The sequence below is a fragment of the Sminthopsis crassicaudata genome, chromosome 3 (genome assembly GCF_048593235.1).
Source record: "Sminthopsis crassicaudata isolate SCR6 chromosome 3, ASM4859323v1, whole genome shotgun sequence".
Lineage (NCBI taxonomy): Eukaryota > Metazoa > Chordata > Mammalia > Dasyuromorphia > Dasyuridae > Sminthopsis > Sminthopsis crassicaudata.
Window position 1 is genome coordinate 224,855,701 of NC_133619.1, and position 18,942 is coordinate 224,874,642.

At 40.3% G+C, this 18,942-nt stretch overlaps 1 protein-coding gene across 10 annotated transcripts in view; it reads right to left on the reverse strand.

The window, feature by feature from the left end:
• The window catches only part of DNMT3A (DNA methyltransferase 3 alpha), a 142,645-nt gene that overhangs the window by 17,663 nt on the left and 106,040 nt on the right, over window positions 1-18,942 (reverse strand). For 7 of the 10 annotated variants that reach the window (XM_074300062.1, XM_074300064.1, XM_074300059.1 and 4 more), the window contains 3 exons: window positions 1,771-1,986; window positions 1,008-1,166; window positions 655-762 (listed from right to left, as the gene is read on the reverse strand). In XM_074300062.1, coding sequence (XP_074156163.1) covers window positions 655-762; window positions 1,008-1,166; window positions 1,771-1,986 — 483 coding nt within the window. Of the gene's footprint in view, window positions 1-654; window positions 763-1,007; window positions 1,167-1,770; window positions 1,987-10,011; window positions 10,133-10,485; window positions 11,003-11,175; window positions 11,378-18,942 lie in introns of those variants that run through there. The other 3 variants (XM_074300067.1, XM_074300066.1, XM_074300068.1) reach the window with 2 other exon arrangements.

The window sequence follows — 18,942 nt, forward strand, 5'->3', positions numbered from 1 at the left end:
AACAGGAGGAACTGCAGCCAGAGGGCCTTACAGACTTAAGAGTTAATTGGAAGGATGTGTCAGAAGTCACCTAGTACAGCCCTGGTCCAAATCATGAATCCCTTCTTTGACATCTTCAACAAATCAATGTCTGGCTTCAAGCCGTCTTGTGGTGAGGGCATGGCAGGGAGCTTATTACCTCTCAAAGTAATCCACATTCTACTTTTAGATACCATTTATCATGAGCAAGTTTTTGCTCACAATGTGCTGAAATCCAGAGGTCCTAGCTTTTTCCTTCAAGGCCAAACAGAAAAAGGCTAAGCTGTTTGATGGGAGGCTATTTCACTTCTGGCTTTGTACCTATCCTTGGAGCCTAACATAGTGTCAGTACTTAATCAATACTTGTTGATGGATCACTCTTTACCATGACATGCCCCTTGAAATACTTGAAAAAGATAGCTAGTATGTTGTTCCCTAACCCTCATTCCCCCCTCATCCCCTTCAATCTTTTTTTTCTCTGGGCTATCTACTAATAGCCCTAGTAAAGGATCCTCCTAGGAATGGATTTCAGCTTGCTGGCTAGGCCCTTAAAGATCTAAGAGAGATTTACTTTCACTCTCTATTAGTCACCAACCTTCTTACCCTCCCTTTCACCTTCCAGTCTCTGGCACTCACCTGAAGGACCTCATAGATGGCTTTCCGGTACATAGGCTGCTTGTTATATGTGGCCTGATGGAAGGCACTGCAGAAGGAGCTCAATGGCATCAATTTCTCAACACAAACCTGAGAGAAAACATCAAGTTAACAGAGTAAAGGTTGGGCAGGAATTCTGGAGGTTTTGGAATACTACAAACCATCACCCTGAATTAGTAAGAATGCAGAAAACAGCAAGAATTATTAAAAAGCATTCCTATTCCATTCCAACTTTGCATATTAGCCACCTCCATCTGCCCCCAGATTGAGGGCTATAGGTATCCTGCAACCAAGTGGCACCTTCCCCTAACAGCCACGTTCATCCTAGCACTTACCACTGAGAACTTGCCATCTCCAAACCACATGACCCATCGAGTGCCTTCAGCTGCTCGGCTTCGGCCTGTCATCCACCAGGATACAATTCGGCCAGGCCACCAGGAGAAGCCCCGCAGTTTTCCCCATACCAGTTCCCCAATGCCAAAGCCCCGGCCATCCTGTAGCCCAAGGAAGTAAAAATTATTATTATAACTATTGCCACCAGGATATCTTTCTCTTTCTGCAAAATATCTCTCTGTCTCTCATCTACTTCCTGCAAATGTTCAAGACAGTCTCTGTAATAAACATGGAATACAAGGACAGCCTGGAGAAATGAATATTGGAGCTGTCTAAATGTGAAAACGAGTTTAATATATTGAAAAAATGTAAGGCTTAAGAAAGATAAAAGCTTGAAGTTTGAAGGAAAGTCAGTGATTGGTAGAAAATAAAAAGAACAGGAAGAGGAACTAGCAGAGAGCCCCCAGGGAGGTATTAAATTAAGTGTAGGAAAGAATAACAGAAATTATAATCTTGGCTGACAGAGGAAAAGATGAGCAAATGCATTCCCTCTTTTCACTGGAGAAGTAGGTGGACTATGTATATGGAACATTTTACATAGTAGTCAAAATGCTTTTGTTTAGCTTTCTTTTTTTGTTGTTTGTTTTTTAAGTTACAAAGTACATGAGACAGAGAGAGAAATAACTGGAAATGACTGTGATATGAAAATAAAAGATATCAACAAAACTTATTTTTCCTAAAAAGATGTATTCCCCAAACACCCACCTCATATTCAGGCTCATCATCAGCGGCCTTAGCATTATTCTTATCCCCAGCATCAGCCCCCACTGGCTCAGGTGTGGTGGCCACAGTGGGGGAAGCAGGATCGGTAGGCTGCTGTAGAGCGGGAGGACTGGCCTCCTCCACTTTCTGTGGCTCTCCAGTCCCCTGGTTTTCTTCTACAACATTCATCACGGCGATGACCTTGGCTTTCTTCTCAGCCTGAGCAGGACACAAAGAGAAGTATCCAATGTAATTTGTCATAATTACATTGAAGTCCCCAAAGAAAAACCTATTCAGGGCTTTTGCTCTCAGAGAGAAGATTCCTTGAATCTTGAAACCATCAAGGGAAGAGGAGAATGACCACCTTTCCTAAATGTTATAACAACTTCGGATTCAATTCACTTCTAAAAATTAAAATAATACTGCCAATTATAAAAGCCATTTTTTTTTCCAAATTGAATGTTACCCCCTTCATTTCCTCTCTAGGGCTCTATTTCCCCCCAGTTAAGAAATTTCACCCACCAGTCTCATCCTTAATTAATCTTCATACAATTTAACAGCTTAGGCATCTGATCTCATACTAAAAACCCCAAAAATTTTAGGATCTACATAGGGAGCTTTGAAAAATCAAAGGTTTCTAAGAAATGGTAGTTATCATAATCCTGGAAGTGATGTAATAAGACATCCTTAACTAGAGGCAGGAGGTAACAGGTGCCGGGTGGGACAAACCATTATCAGCAATGTAATCACCATTCCCCTTATTCTTCTGTAGTCCTAACCCAGGACTCAAAGCCCAAGAGGTCTCAGAAACTGCAGCGTCCATGACAGAGTCAAAAAGGAAGATCAGTGGCAACCCAGCTGAACACTAAACATTTTTTTCCAAACAATAAAAATATCAAAAAACGTATTTTAAAAAAAATCAAACTTTCATGCAGAGTCAACAAAAATTTAAGGTGAGACATTTTTCAAGCCTAAGAAATCTTATGAGGTTTCAGTTCCAAAGCAAAAAGACTGTTAAGGCTTATAGTGGCAGGAGACCTGGGGCCCTTTCTAGGTAAAGTTCAAAGTACAAACCAAGAGAGCAATGATCACACTTCTCTTCCAGAATCACACCACCTTGGAAACACCAAAAACTTGCAGATTCCCAGAATGTGTTCTGAAAATAGCACAAAAAAGCCTGATGCTTGGGATAGTGCCTCATGATTGAAATGCCTAAAAGCCATAATCAGAGAAAGGGCATGGACATGATACTTCAAGAGATTATCAAAGAAAATTGCCCCAGTATCTGAGATTTAATGGTTAAAAATAGAAATAGGAAAAAAAAAAAAAGATGAAAAACTCCTAGGAGGGGGGCAGCTAGGTGGCTCAGTGGATAAAGCACCAGCCCTGAATTCAGGAGGATCTGAGTTCAAATCTGATCTCAGACACTTAACACTTCCTAGCTGTGTGAGCCTGGGCAAGTCACTTAACCCCAGCCTCAGAAAAACAAACAAACAAAAAACAAAAAAAACTCCTAGAAATATCACAGCCAAATTCCAGAGCTCCCAGATTGAAGAGAAGACTTCACACTATCAAAAAACAAACAAACCAAAACATTTTAAATATGATAGAGCCACAGCCAGAACCACACAAAATTTAACAGCTTTTACATTAAAGAAATGGAGGATTTGGAATATGATATTTCAAAAGGCAAAGGAGCTGGGATTACACCCGAGAATAACTATTCAGCAAACCTGAGTATAATCCTTCATGGAGAAAAATGGATATTTATTGAAATAGAGAACTTTAAAGCATTTCTAATGAAAAGACCAGAACTGAATAGAAAAATTTGACATTCAATTATAAGACTCAGAGAAGCATAAAAAAGATAAACATGAAAGAGTAGTCATAGGGATTTCAGGACCAATAAAATATTTATGTTCCTATATGGAAAGATGACACATAGGACTCCTAAGAACTTTATCATTACTAGGGCAGTTAAAAGGAGTTTACATAGACAGAGGACATAAATGAGTCAATGATATTGGAATGATCTCTCCAAAAGATGAAGGGGTGAGAAAGAATGAGGAACTGGGAGAAGGGGGAAGGAGGAGGAAGAATTCTTCCTCGTATAAAAGAGGCATACAAGGAAGAGCTTTTACAGTGGAGGAGAAAATAGGAGGTTTAAGGTATGGATGGCAGGTGATATTTGAACCTCATAGAATCAAAGAGGAAAGAAAATACATACACAAGCAGTTATGTACAGAAATATAACTTACCAAATATAGAAATAGGAAAAGAAGTGAATAAGAGAACTGGGAGGTAGTAATAAAAGAGAGGACAAATTAAGGGAGGCAGTGCTTAGAAGCAAAAGAGATTTCAGGATTTAAAAAAAAAAAAGGAAAAAGACATAAATAGATGATATAGAAAATGGGATGGAGGGAAATACACAGCAATCATAACTCTGAATGTGAATGGGATGAGCTCACCCATAAAACGGAAGCAGACAACAGAAGGTATTAGAAACTAGAATCTAACAATATGTTGTTTACAAGAGACACACTTGAAACAGAAGGACACAGACAGCTGAACTTTAAAAAAAAAAGCCCGTGTAGCAATCTTGATCTCAAACAAAAGCAAAAATAGACCTAATTAAAAGGGATAATCAGTGAAACTACATTTTGCTAAAACGTACCAAGTCATATTAAAAATTTTTACCAGACACAACACTTACTATCTGTATCACTCTGGGCAAGTCACTTAACCTCAATTGCCTCACTGGGAAAAAACCAATTTTTACAGCAAGTTTTTCTGATAAAGGCCTCATTCCTCAAATATATACCGAGCATTGAACTGAGTCAAACTGACAAAAATAAAAGCCCAAAGAATTCCCCAAAGAATATTTAACAGGTAATTTTCAGAAGAAAAGAAAGCTATATATAGTGACATGAAAAATATTCTAAATAACTATTAGTAGAGAAAACTAAAAATAAAACAACTCTGAGGTACCACTTCAGAGCTATCAGAACTGACAAATATTAAAGGAGATGAGGGAAAACTGGACACACTAATGAACTACTAATAGGATAGTAAATGTTAAAATATTCTGAACAATTAGGAACTATGCCCTGTGATCTGGCAATCTCTCTAAGTCTGTCTTCCAAAGAGATCAAATGAAAAGGAAAAGCACCTATATACAAAAATATTCATAACATTTCTTTTTGTGGTAACAAAGTTGGAAATTGAGGGGAAGCTCAATAATTGGAGAATGACTGAAGAAGCCTATGATTGTGATGGAGTACAACTGCGCTGTAGGAAATGACAAAGGAGGTGGTTTCAGAAAAACATGGCAAGATTTAAATGAACAGAAGCAAAGTGAAGTGAGAAGAACCAGGAGATCATTGTGTACATTAACAACGTTGTAATGATGATCAATGGTGAAAGTCACTGATTAATGCAATGGACTCATGATGAAAAAATTCTATCCAGCTCCAGAGAGAGAACAGATTAAGTGCAACCTGAAGTATAATGTTCTCATTTTCTTTATTTTTCTTGATTTGGGGGAAATAGGGCTTACAAGGAAATAGATTTTGTATAATTTTACATTATAATTGATATCAATGATTTACCTTCTCTGGGTGGGAGAAGAGAGAAAATTTGGAACTCAAAATTTTAAAGGAATGTTAAAAATAAATTTTAAAAGTTAGTTTTGGAAGAAAAAAAAGAAAAAAGAAATTACAGTATCACCAATATCAGTAGTCCAGTCCCCACACCTATCTCTAAGGGGATTAACCATTTGTGGAAAAAGGTTTTAGCAGCCTTGCTACCACCAATACCAACTAATCTAACCACCTATTACCAATACTCAGGTAAGCCTAAGAGTTCCCCTCCCCCCAAATACCGTTATTTATGTTACCAGGCTAGTCCATGCATCCATTGTCGAAGGCAGTAACACTCATGGAGATGTGACTGAGCAACTGCTCAGTTACAGGCACTTCAACCCCACTAACCCTCAATACTCAAAAGTTATCAAAGACCCAGAAAACAAAAGTTCTTAATATCAGTCTTTAGTGTTGTTAAATAGTTCAACATCAGAAACTAGTGTGGTTTAATTAAGGAAAATAATATCGAAGCTGTATTACTATCTACAGGGCCACTATACCTAAGGAATATGGATCCTTCCTACCATGAAGCTGAAAACCTCCTGTGTGTTCAAAAGCTTTCTTGTTTTCCTATTTTTATTTCCAGTGCATAAAATAGTTCATTGCATAATCTTAGAGTTTAATAAATTATTTTTTTATTCACTTATTCATTCTTGGCTAAATTCTGCTCTGGATTTCCTCTCACTGTCCGATTCACTAACACATTTGCCTACCCCAACTCCCCAAGCAACAAATTTCTTGTAGACTCAACCTCTAATGGCAGTTTCATTCTTTGGTGCTCATCCTACTAAGGGACAGGCAACTGTACCTAGATTTCTTTCTTGGAGGGAGGGAGGTGAGGCAATTGGAATTAAATGACTTGCTCAGGGTCACAAAGCTAATTAGGTGTTTGAGGCTGGATCTGAACTTGGGTCCTCTCGACTGTAGTGCTAGTGTTCTAGCACTATGTCTTCTAGCTGTTCCCAGCACCTGGATTTCTAATATACAGTCAGGCTCTTCCCCTGGTTCAGGTAGAAGCTTGTGCTGACAGTCTCAGTGTTCCCCAATCTCCCAACACACTGCCTACTCCACTCCTACCCCAATCTATCTTTCTGCCTTTAATTTTGGAATCCTAGGATCACAGATTTTAGACCAGGAGGAGACCTCAGGAGTCATCTAATCCATATTCCTTGTTTAGCAAATGAGGAAACTGAAACCCAGAAATGTTAAGAGAGTGAGAGACAAAGTGAGAGATTTGCTCATGATCGATCACATAACCAGGAAAATGTCTAAGTAAGTACTTGGCTCAAGTCTTCCTAATTCCAAATCCAAGAAATAATATGGAGGGTCCACAATCAATTAACCAGCAATCGGTATTAAAACACTTTCTATTAGCTAGGTATAGTGCTAGATGCAAAGGGTACAAAGACAAAGGTTAAATAGTTCTTACCCTCAAAAAGCTTATCTTCTAATTAGAGGAGATAACACATATAGGGGAGTTAGCCAGGCAAAGATGGAAAGGTCACACTAGAGTTGTGTCTAGAAAAAAAATTAAGGCTTCTAAAAGACAGAAGTGAAGACCACAGGCTTTCCAGGGAAAAGAAAACAGCACATGGAAAGGTAAGACAGGAGATGGAATATCTTGTATGAAGAATAAGAAGGCCGATTTGGCTGAACAATAGCTAAGAAAACCTCAAATGAGGTTGAGGAAGAATTGGGACACAACTGAAAAGACTGAACAACAAAAGAGTGTATGAAGAGGAGTGATGTGTAATAAACCTGGAAAGGTTGGTTCCAACATAGGTCTACCTGATGTGTTTCCTTTCTGGTGCACAGAAATGACAATGCCAAACTCAGGTCATTCCCCACAACACTTTCCACACTATCTCAAAGTGTTATTTTGAAAACTCATCTTTCTTCTGTGATGCTATAATGCACATTCAATCCTAGTCTTTGAAATCTTCCCACTGGATCCCCCATCACACTAAATATCAAGAAAAAAATGATCTTGACCAAAATCTTTGAAGGTCCATTTTAATCTTCTATTCTCCACTCCTTCAATATACAGCCCTTCAAGGATTTCGGAAATGTCATTGAGAAAGCTTTTACTGATGTACCTTCCAGCTCTAAATCTGTGTATTATGCATCAACACCCACAGGATAGAAAGACAAAACAGTCCTTTCCTCAAGATGATTTATTTCCTTGGAAGATACATTTTATTCGTTAAAAAGGTTTTTATTAAACTTGAGGGTGCTAGGACACCATGGATGATGGTGATGTAAAAACAAAAATAACATAGACCCTGTCCTAAGAACTGACATTCTTAGGGAGAAAGATTATATGTAGATTAGTCAACAAATAAAAAATATACAAAGTTACAAAGTAACTGTGGTAAACTAACAGCCCGAAAATGGGCAAGAGATGAGAAAAGTTCTTCTAAAAGAGAATAATGTAAAATCAGTCAGGAAAGAGAGGATGGAATCCGATTATAAAAGGCTTTAAGTGCTCATCAGAGGTGCTTGCAATTTATCCTGGAGGAAATTTAGAGGCATTGAAACTTCCCAAGTAAGGGATACATGTACACAGAGAGGTAAATTATACAATGTTAACACAAAAATAGTTACTCAAGAGGAAGACAACTTTGTTAATAGAAAAGACTTAAAACTGGAGGGAGGGAACATCCAAACAGTGCTGTAGAGGAAGGGAGAGATTCATGGAGGTGAGGAAGGAGCAATTCCAAACCAAGAGGATAACCTAAGCAAAGATAGGAGAGAGAGATGCAATGCTGAACACAAGAGGGAAAGCAAGCAGTCTAATTTGACTTGAAGAGAGAAGGCATGGAGGGTGGGAGGGTACATGAAACAGGAAAAGAAAGATAGGTACAAGCTAAATTGTAGAGAAGCTTTAAATGTCAAGGTGAAGATTTTTGTCTTTTATCCTAAAGAGTGGGAAGTGTTGAAGAGTTCATTCTCTACACTCACCTCCAAATCTCAATTCAAAAATTCAAATACCTTCAACATAAAATATTCCTTAAACAGAAAAGATGTGTACTAATAGATATCTGCAAAAACAAAAATGACACAGGGCAAGTCTAATTTTTTTGGATATAGGTTGCTCTTTTTTTTCCAATCACCTATGCCATCTCCTAAACTTTGTCTAGAGGGCACAGATGAAAACTGTTCTTCCCCAGGATCATGCCCTGCACTTAGAGGGCACTCAAATATTAATTAAAGATGACTCATGGGGAACCTCAACACCCACTCATAAAAGGGGATAACATGTACTCTTCCCCCACAGACAGCTGAAAGTATAAAAATGCATGTAGAAGGGGGTGGGGGAGAGGCCCTGAGGCTGTGCATTGGAGCGTCAAGTACACTTCAATTATTCCTCCTTCCCCTAGATTTCTACATTTAGTTACTAAGCAGGGAAATTTACTCTCAATCCTACCATTTGCCTGCAACTGGGGCAAGCTTGGACAAGAGCACTGGTATATGGTCTCTCAAATCTCTCTCCCTCCTCCGACTTTATCCCCTTTTCTTTGACCTTCCTGGGAACCTATAGGAGATTCCTTTCCACCACTTTTACTAAAGGAATAAACCTCTTCTGCCTCAGAGCCCCCCTTCTAAAAAAGATGGTGGGGAGGAGGCAGCAGACACAGTCTCTAATGACCTAACCTACATTAGGCCACTGACCTAGAAGACCCAAAGAATCTTTTTGCTCAGAAGTTAATGAGCCACTGGGGCTCTAGGGCAACACCTCTCAGTCAATACTGAGGACAGAAGAATGGGGGAGGGGCGCCAGGAGGAGGAGAGTCTTCCCATCAGCCTGGGAAAATAGATGGAAACTTTCATTACTTGAGAATGGCCAAAGAATGAAGTCCATCATGGAAAGAAAAAAAAAAAAAAAAAAAAAAAAAAAAAAAAAGATTTTCTCTCAAGCCTGGGAGAGTTTAAAAGACATAACAGGGATAGGCTCTCCCCCTCTCCATCACTAACACAGTGAAACTATTTAATCCCCCAGGTCTAGCTTGACTCCTTGGTTAAGGAGGTTTTTTAAAAGAATTGTCCTTAACAGAAGCCTCTCTGCTCTACCTCCAGAAACCTTTTGTCATTTTTTTTTTTTTAATATTCCCTACTATGTTCTTGAAAATTCTTCCCCTGAACTTCCCTAGCCCACCAGGCTTAGTAGCTGGTATCTGCTGGCAAGGTGTAGTAATCCCATTTTACTGAGCACAAAAAAGTGGCCTCTGCCCCTGGCCTGGACGTGGCTGTCACCTGAGAGACTGGAATGGAAACTTGTAGCTACAGTGGAGGTGGGGAGAGAAGAGAGCAAATAGTTGGCGGTCTGGTCTGAACAGTGGGGAAGAAGCAGAGTTGGAGGAGTGGGGGTTGGAGGAGGGGATAAGGAAGGGCTGCAAGACAGAGCAGAGCCCAAAGGGCAAGTTCAAGGGAATAAATCCGTCAGTTCTTGCATTTTTCCACCCCACCCCAGGGTGCCAAATAAACAATAGCTGGGAAAGAAAGACTCAACTCCTCTTCCCCCACCTTCATCCCATTCAGATTGATGGCTACCATTCCACAAGCTTTTCATGAGTTCAATTAACCCTCAACCAGGATTGCATACCCACATGGCAAGTAGAGGAAATCAGGAACAAGAGTCCATCCCTTAGGCCTCTCTTCTCTCTACCATGCTTTAACGTGCCAAGCCACAACCAACCGTCAAGGTACTGGCCGCCTAGGCAAAGCTAAAAATGAGCCAGTAATTCACACACCAAGCTCTAGCCAGCCCCAACAATACCAACCCCCCATCATCTGTCACCCCCAGTCAGCTGCCCGCTGACATCAGTACAATCCACTGTGTGAATCTGTGGATCTCCACCCCTCCTACCCCCAACCTCCTTGGTTCTTCAGAGGCAACAGCAGTCAGGGTTCTGTTGTTCACCATCCCCAGCCCTCCACACGTCAAGAAAGCTCCATTCATCCTGACTCGGATCCCACCACTGCCCCTTGAATTTGACTCTGGGGCCCCCCTGTCCAGGCCTCTCTTCCCTCACCAGGCAGGCCCCTGTGGCAGAGGATCTCTGCTTTACCAGCCCACCCTCGTTATGAGTCAGAACCTCCCTCTCTCTCCTCTTCCCTCGATCTTCTCGGACTTGGCTCTTGCTCCAAGGAGAACTCAGGAGTGTTGAGACTCCTGAGCCCAGCAGAGCCAACCACAGGCACTGTCTCAACAACCTCCATCCCCACCAGCCCCCAATCCCCAAACACAAGTCAGCAGGTTAATAGCAGGAGATCAGAGTGAACCTTAGATCAGCTATATAAATGTCAGCTGTTATTACTATTGTTGTTTCCCACACGGAGCCCAGCAAAACATGAGAAGAAGCTGTTCCCATTTAAGCCCCAGGTCCCGCTCAGTCTCTAGATCACTCTGTGGCCCATGCCCACTCCTCTCTGGATCTTCCCCAATTTCCCATTCTCTCCTAGACCTTGCTGCTCAGTGTGCCAGCCCTTTAGCCTCGTGGCTGACTCCGAGGGCAAAGTCAAAGGAGTACAGAGAAGTGACGATGGGCTGCTGATCCAGGGCTGGCTGAGCTTCTCCAAAATAACTGAGCCAAAATTGGGGGGAAAGAAAATCACAGACCCCTTCAAGACAAGGGGTGGCAAATCTTAATTTTTGCATAAATACCAAGAGATTTCCCATCTCCTCCCCAAGCCTGGCCCCTCTGCACCCCCCCCCCTTTCCTGCCCCAGCCCCCTGTACACTCCAGTGGTCAGCCCAAGCACCTACCCATAAGGCCAGGTGCAACCTCTGTCTGGTCCAGCTCAGGTGTGAGCCCCCTTGGCCCAGAAGCTCAGACTGTGGCCGCCCGTCTTGGGGGAGGGTAAGGGGGAGATGGGGCTGGGGGCGGAGGGGTTCAAAGGGGGGGGAGGTTGGGGAGAGGGGGGAGGGCCTGAACATTTTCTTTGTCTAGGAACTCCAGGTCACGTGAGTCCAGCTGGAGTGCCTGGTTGGCTGGGAAAAGGACCGGGGGAGGGGGCCGGCTCACAGACGCTGGCAGCGGGCCAGCCCCCTCTTGTCTGGTCTACCAGGGGTGGAGTATTCAGGCACAGGGGCCTGAGGACAAGGGCTATGGGGGCGGATCCCTCTCCTTCCAGGGGGAAGGGAAAGCCCCTCCCCCACCCAAAGAGGTCCTTCCCCTCCCTCCCCCCACTCCCACTTCTGGAAGAGATTAACAGAGAGAGCCTGGGGGCCAGGCAGGGATCCCACAGGGAGGAAAGGAGGCCCGGAGTGGGGCAGAGGGAGAGCCAAGGGAGTTGGGAGCTAGCCAGCTATTGGGATGGGTCTGCAACCTTCTGTCAGGTGACTTGGGCATTAGAGAGCCCAAGACCTGACAGGGGGAATCAGGGAGAGAAGTGAGACAAAGTTGAGTTAAGAAATAAAGTGAGGCTGGAAAAGGCGGAACAGGAAAAGAGACCTCTTGGCAAGCGAGAGGCCAGGAAGGCAGCAGGAAAGCCCCAAGAATGCAACATCAGCAGGCCCCAGCCATTTGAGTTGGAGCCTTGAGAAGAGAAAAGAAGGTCACTGTAAAAAGAAAGCCGCTTTACTCCATATAGCTTGAATTTAGGATCTCCAGAAGCAGAGGATGGGTTACCAATGACAACTCGATCCTTCACAGGGGTTGACTTACTAAGTTTGTTTCTGTCTCAGCAGGTCCCCAAATTCCGTGGATCCCATAAATTTAGTCTCTGTTACTCCAGATCTTTGTTTTCCCATTAGGGTGGGGTATGATATGATTTGTTTAGAAATATCTGAATGAAATATTCACGGAAATACATGCCAATTCAAATTTCCCTGAAGTACCCTTTTTTCTGATTCATCAATTCTTATTAAGGGATGATAAGATCATCAATTTAGAGCTGGAAGGATATTAAGATCCAAGTCTCTTATTTTGCATTTCGGGAAACTGAAACCTAGGAAAAATGTGACTTGCCCAGGTCCCACAGGTAATTGAGCCAGTGGCTATGCCAGTATTCAAGTCCAGTATGTAACCCAACTGCCAGGGAGCCCCAGGTTCAACTCAGGAATGGTTCTAGTTCCATCTTAGGTGAGAAGACCAGAGCCTAAAAAGAAAGGATCAGGTTTTTGGTTTTTTTACTTTCCAGCTTGGTATGCCCCTATCTAGCCACTTAGGGAAATTTCTAAAATAAATCAAAACATGCCTGTGTGTTATATATATATTACATATCTCCCCCAAAATGGGTCAATTGAGTCTTTTCTAGAAAAGATACTCAGTATACTATATGGTTATTGACTCTCACATTGTCAGGTCTCAGTTAAGTTTCTATCATGTGTTATTAGCATAGTGTAAAAAATCTACAGTTGGGGCAGAGGGGGGGAAATGCAGAACTCATAAGATAAAATATGAGTTCTGCTCTCATGTAGATGATTAAAATCTCAAACTGATAAAGCACTCATTATTAAATCTACTTAGAACGAGATGTAATCTGTGAAACGAAAATTAACAAAATAAAGGCAGGAAGGAATTTGGTTGAAAAATGGTTCAAATATAAAAATCAGTACAGAATAACCTGTACCCTAAGAAGTCAGAGATAAAGCTTCAGCTGGGTTCTGAAGGATGAAAATACTGGGAATAGCAAAGAAGTAAGAGGAATATTTTAAGAGATAGAGAAAAAGTAAAGGCTACTCAGAAATGGGCATTATCTGAAGATAATGGGATGGGGGTGGGCAGTGAGGGGAAATGGAAGGGGTTGATAACCTGATGAACTGGAAGAAAAAAACCTGATTAATCAATAAGCATTATTTAAATACTACTATACAGGGTATCCTTAAAGTCTTAATGCAGTGTACACTTTAATTGCTTAAAACTACAGTAAGGTGGGAATTATGATACACACTAAGGATACAGAATCAAAAATGCCCCAGAGATAGGGGATGGAATGTTGTGTATGAGAAATAGCAAGATGCTAAGTTTGGCTAGTCTGCAGACAGTATGAAATAAAGTAATGTTAAATCAGCCTAGAAAGAAAGACTGGACCCAGATGGTAAATTCAAATTAGGGGAATAAGAATGTCTGAATATGAGGTCATAGATTTTCAACTACAAAGGCCTTGAGATGCTCTAGAATCCAATCTTTTCATTTTACAGATAAAGAAACTGAGGTACAGAGAGTCTGATTTGCCCAGAGTCACACAGGTAGTAAATGGCAGAACTGAACTTTGAATTCAGAACTTGTAATTCCAAGTTAGATGCTCTTTTCAGTGAATTATGCTAAAGGTTTAGAAGTAGTAGGATCTCTCAAAAACTTTTGAAAAGTCTAAACTTTTAGGGGGGAAAAAGGTACTGTTTTTCCTTTCCAATAAACTTTTAATGTATATATTGGTGGGAGAGAGTATATACTGAGTTTATGGGTGAAATGTTATACTTTAGCTATCCTCACTTTTTCTTCTATTTAGTAAATGTTTCTAATCAATAGTTTAAACTGGGAAATCTTAACCTGGAGTCTATTTTGTCAACTTATTTTAAAATGTATTTTAACAGATATATTTCAAGATGGTTGATTTCTTTTGTAACCCTATATATTTCATCAAAAGAAATAATATAGGTAAAGCTCTTTGAAAACCTAAAAGTAGATGTTAAGTATTATTATAATGATTTTTTTTTTTTTTTGCATTTAAAAAGCATCATCAGAAGTGGATATCTTCAACATAAAGAAGATCCAACTCACTTCCAGTTGATCAATGATGGACAGAAACAACTACACCCAGAGAAGGAACACTGGGAAGTGAATGTAAATTGTTAGCACTACTGTCTATCTACCCAGGTTACTTATACCTTCGGAATCTAATACTTAACGTGCAACAAGAAAATTGGATTTACACACATATATCTAGGTTATACTGTAACACATGTAAAATGTATGGGATTGCCTGTCATCTAGGGGAGGGAGTAGAGGGAAGGAAGGGATAATTTGAAAAATTATTACAAGGGATAATGTTATAAAAAAATTACTCATGCATATATACTGTCAAAAAAATTTATAATAAAGTGACTATGTTTTCAAAAAAAAATAAAATAAAATAAAAAGCATCATCAGATGCCAAAGGGATCACTATCACAAAAAAAGATTAAGAACTCCTGGTTTAAACCACTTAAACTTTAAAAAAAAGAAAGGGAAAGAAGAAAGGAAGGAAAGAGGGAGGGAGGGAAGAAAAAAGGAAAAAAGAAAAAGAAAGGAACAAGGGAAGGAGAGGGAGGAGCAGGGATGGAGGAGGAAAGAAAGAATTGTGAAGAGTGGAAAGAAGAAAGAAAAAAAAAATTGTACTCTCTTCAATAAACATACTGGCTGACAGAATTTGCTTCTCAAGTCAACCCTTATCACCCTTAGCTAATATGACTTGGCCTTGCCAGTTTAACATCCTTCCTCCCATGTATACATCTACTAATAGAAGCTCTAAAAGAAACCCAGGCTCTGGGAACAAGGGGGTAGACTGTGAGCTTGTGAGCTCCTCTTCCTGGCCCCTTCTCACAGATGAAACAATACCCCACGCAATCCTGAGCTTCAGCCTTGCTGTCCTGGAGAGGAGCCAAGAGCTAGAGGGGATAGCAAGAGCCCACCTTAATATGCTGGCTACCTACAGAAAGAAATGTAACCCAATCCAGATTCTCAACTAAGGAATCTCAAGCCTCATGGAAAGGGCTGATGCTGTGGTATTCCTGCCAAGACTAATGATTTGTAACCAAACCAATACAAGTCAGGAAGATGACAGGAGGAAGGAGGAAAACTACCTGACCCCTTGTAGGGCTGAAAACATTTTGAGGGGAAGAATAAAGAAAACAGCATTCCTGGTTCTTCAACTTATCTTGGAACTTTAGGAAGACAGGCACACTGATACATTGTTGAGGGATCTTTGAATTAATCCAACCTTTTTGGAAAATAAGTTTCAGAATTATCTAAGAACTTTCATTTATCCAAGAACTTCTACACATATCCTCAAGGAGGTCAAAGAATAGAAAGATCCTGTAGAGACCAAAATATTCATCCTTGTTGAGCAAAAAACAAAAACAAACTCAAAATATGGTGACATAGTGGATGCCCATGAATTTAGGAACAGCTGAATTAATTGTGGTATATGAATGTCAAGTAATATTATGACTATTATAAGAAATAGTGACTATGAAGAAAGAATTCATAGGTTTGTGTGAACTAACACAGAATCAAGCAGAATCAAGCTAACAATATACATTAACAGCTTTATTTGCAATTATGTAAATGAAAACAATACTAAAAAGCAGTTGAGCTCAAAGTAATATCCATAACTAATCTTAGGCCTGTAGAACAGATGATGAAGCACATTTTCCTTGTCTTGGTGGTGCTGGTGGGATGGAGAGGTAGGAAGTAGGGATATTATAAAAGGTGTGGTATTATCAAAGAGGCTCCCTCCCTAGGTTAGCTTGGTTTTACCGTTGTTTTGTTACAAAGGAGGGTTCAATAAGTGTTGAGGGAGGAATATAGTGGAAAATGAATATTGTGAAAAAAACAAAAGACATCAATAAAACTTTTTAAAAAATACAACTTTTAGGGTTTAGAGATGGCTTTACATGAAGGAAAATGAGGATCAGTGAGATGAAATGCTTTATCCTGGTTCTCCACATCTGAGATTCTGAAGTTCTTTTCACTGTACCACATTGCCTCTTTTCTGTTTCTTCTTATTGCTGCCACTTCTAATGCTGCTGGAGAAAACAGGAGTGGCTAGAGGCCCAGATAGCATCACCACTAGATAATGTAAAAGTGTTAGAGTAATTCCAGCTTCTTTTTTTATTCTTCTCTATCTGCATGATATGAACCTCAGTTGTGAGTAACATTCATCTTTTGCTGATACCTTCCAGATACTGTAATAAACTTATTTATAATGGGGAGGGCGGGAGTATCCCAGGTGGGAAAGGCATAGCAAGCCTGGCTCCCTCATCTGCTATCTTCCTGTTTTCCTTCATCAGATCAGTTTGCAGTTGGAGGTCAGAAAGATGATTTTGCAGGTTTAAAATCCAGAAGACCCCATGCCTGAAGCCTCCCACAACACTGGAAAGGATCAATTGCCTTTCTAGTGATGAGCTAAGAAACTTGCCCAGATGGAACTGAGAAACACTGACACCCCCTCTGGCAGGAATCCAGGAAGTTATGTAAACAAGTTAGACCTTGCAGAGGGAGGAAAGAAAGCACTGTGGGAAGATCAATCCAAGGCAGTTAAAAAAGCACTTTTCTCCAAATAGGAGTAAAATGCAAAGAAGGTGTTCTATTCTCCTTCTCATCCCACCAGTGGTCCACCCACACTGTCTCTGTCTGGCTATCTTCCTGCCACCATTGCCCAACTTCTCTCCATCCTGCCAATACTCTTAGCACCCAGCCTTTTGAATTAGAGAGTGAGAGTGCAAAAGAGTCCACTTTATCTAGATGGCCCCCCAGATGCTACAGATCACAATTCATTTACTTTCACATCCCATCTAGCCATCCACTTAGGTATCTATCTGCCTGCCTGGCCATTCCTTCCATCTCTTTCTGGGAACGGTAATCAAATCAACAGCACCAAGGCTTCTAGAAAAGACCTTGAAATAGGCTCTCTATGCATCAACTAGTCTCAGAGACTGTGACTTCTTCAGACCTAAATTCCTTCTCCTAATCCCCTCTTCCCTATATGAATAATCTCCTTTTGACCATAAACTCAGTGAGAGGTCACTGTCACTTTTTATATTATATCCCCAGAGCTTAGCCTTGATCTAGATAAAGCCTAAGATTTAGCCTAACAATTAGTAAGCATATCATAAATTCGGCTTAATTAATTCTAGGAAACACATTTTCCCTACTGGGGGCCTTAATTTTCTTATCTGTAAAATGAGAAGGGTGGAGAACACTCTTTCCCATAGTGTGGGTTCTCAATCTCAGGATCATCCTAACTCTTCACTCTCTCTCTTCCTCACTTCAAATAGCCAATCACTTGCCAAGTCTTGTTCATTTTACTTTTCAAATTTTATCTTTCCCATCCTTAACCCTAAATGCACCTCCTTCTTTCCATTCATAGCCACTCAAGTTTAGGCACTCTTTACTTCAGCCTAGAGGGCTGCATTAGCCTCCTAATTGCTCTCTCTATTTTAAGGCTATCCAATGCCAAACTGCCAAAAGAGTTTTCCTAAAGCACAATTCTGACCAAGTCACTCTTCAGCTCAACAAACTCCACTGGCTCACTATTATCTCACAATGACCAAACACAAACCTCCTGTTTGGTATTTAGAGCCTTTTAAAAATCTGGTCTTAATCTAACTTTCCATGATCATTATATTATACTACTTCATGCCTTCCACAGTTCATCCACATTGGCCTTCCTGCAGTTCCTCAGAACACATTCTATCTCCTGCCCTTTTCCTGGAATACTTTAGCTCTATACTACATCTCAGGGAATCCTTACTTTCCCTCAAAGTTCATGAAAAACACCTTCTTCAACAAGAAGCACCAGCTAAACAAAACAAATAGGTCTTTGAAACTTTCTCAGGAAAGAAACTCCTCTTATCTTTATTTTGAATACATTCTTCACATACTTAATATATGTGCATATTATCTCCTCCCAAAGAACTCCCTGAGGGCAGGCGTGCTTTCCCTTTTGTCTTTGTAAATCAGCATTCAACACAATGAATGGTTCCTTGAAGGCAATTAATAAATGTCAGTTAATTGATTAGGTCAAACTTTTCTCAAAAATCCCTTCAAATTCTAGACTTGAGGTTCAGGCCTTCAAATGTAACCTAAGATCCTCCAATAATACATTTCTTCCATTTTTTATTCTCCTTCTCCCTCTGGGACTCTTCACACCAAACCCAGATAAATCCTTCTCTGAATGGAGGGCTGATTTGTCCCCTTTACATTTTAGCCTCGGGGCAAATCCACACTTTTGATTTTAGAGGGCTTTTACAAATATTTTTAATTGACCTAGTTAACTCCCTCCCAATCCTCATCCTTTCACTTTGGTCAGACTATTCCACAGATGAATTTGAAGATTGTTGGTAGAGTTGTGAATTGACGCAACCATTCCAAAGAACAATTTGGAACTCTGTGCCAAAAGGATACAAAATTGTGTATACATTTGATCCAGCAATACCACTACTAGGCCTGTATCCTAAAGAGATCATTAAAAAAAAAAAAAAAAAAAAAAAAAAAAAGGAAAGGAAAAGGACCCACATGTACAAACATATTTATAGCAACTTTTTTTTTTTTTTTAGTGTCAAGGAATTGGAAAATGAGGGAATGCCCATCAATTGGGAATGGCTGAACAAGTTGTGGTATATGAATGTAGCAGAATACTATTGTGCTATAAGAAATGATGAGCTGAAGATTTTGAAAAATACATGGAAAGATTTACATGAACTGGTATTGAGTGAAGTGAACAGAACTAAGTGAACATTGTACACAATTACAGCAACACTATGCAATGATCAGCTATTACAGACTTAGCTCTTCTCAGTAATACAGTAATTTAAGACAATTCCAAA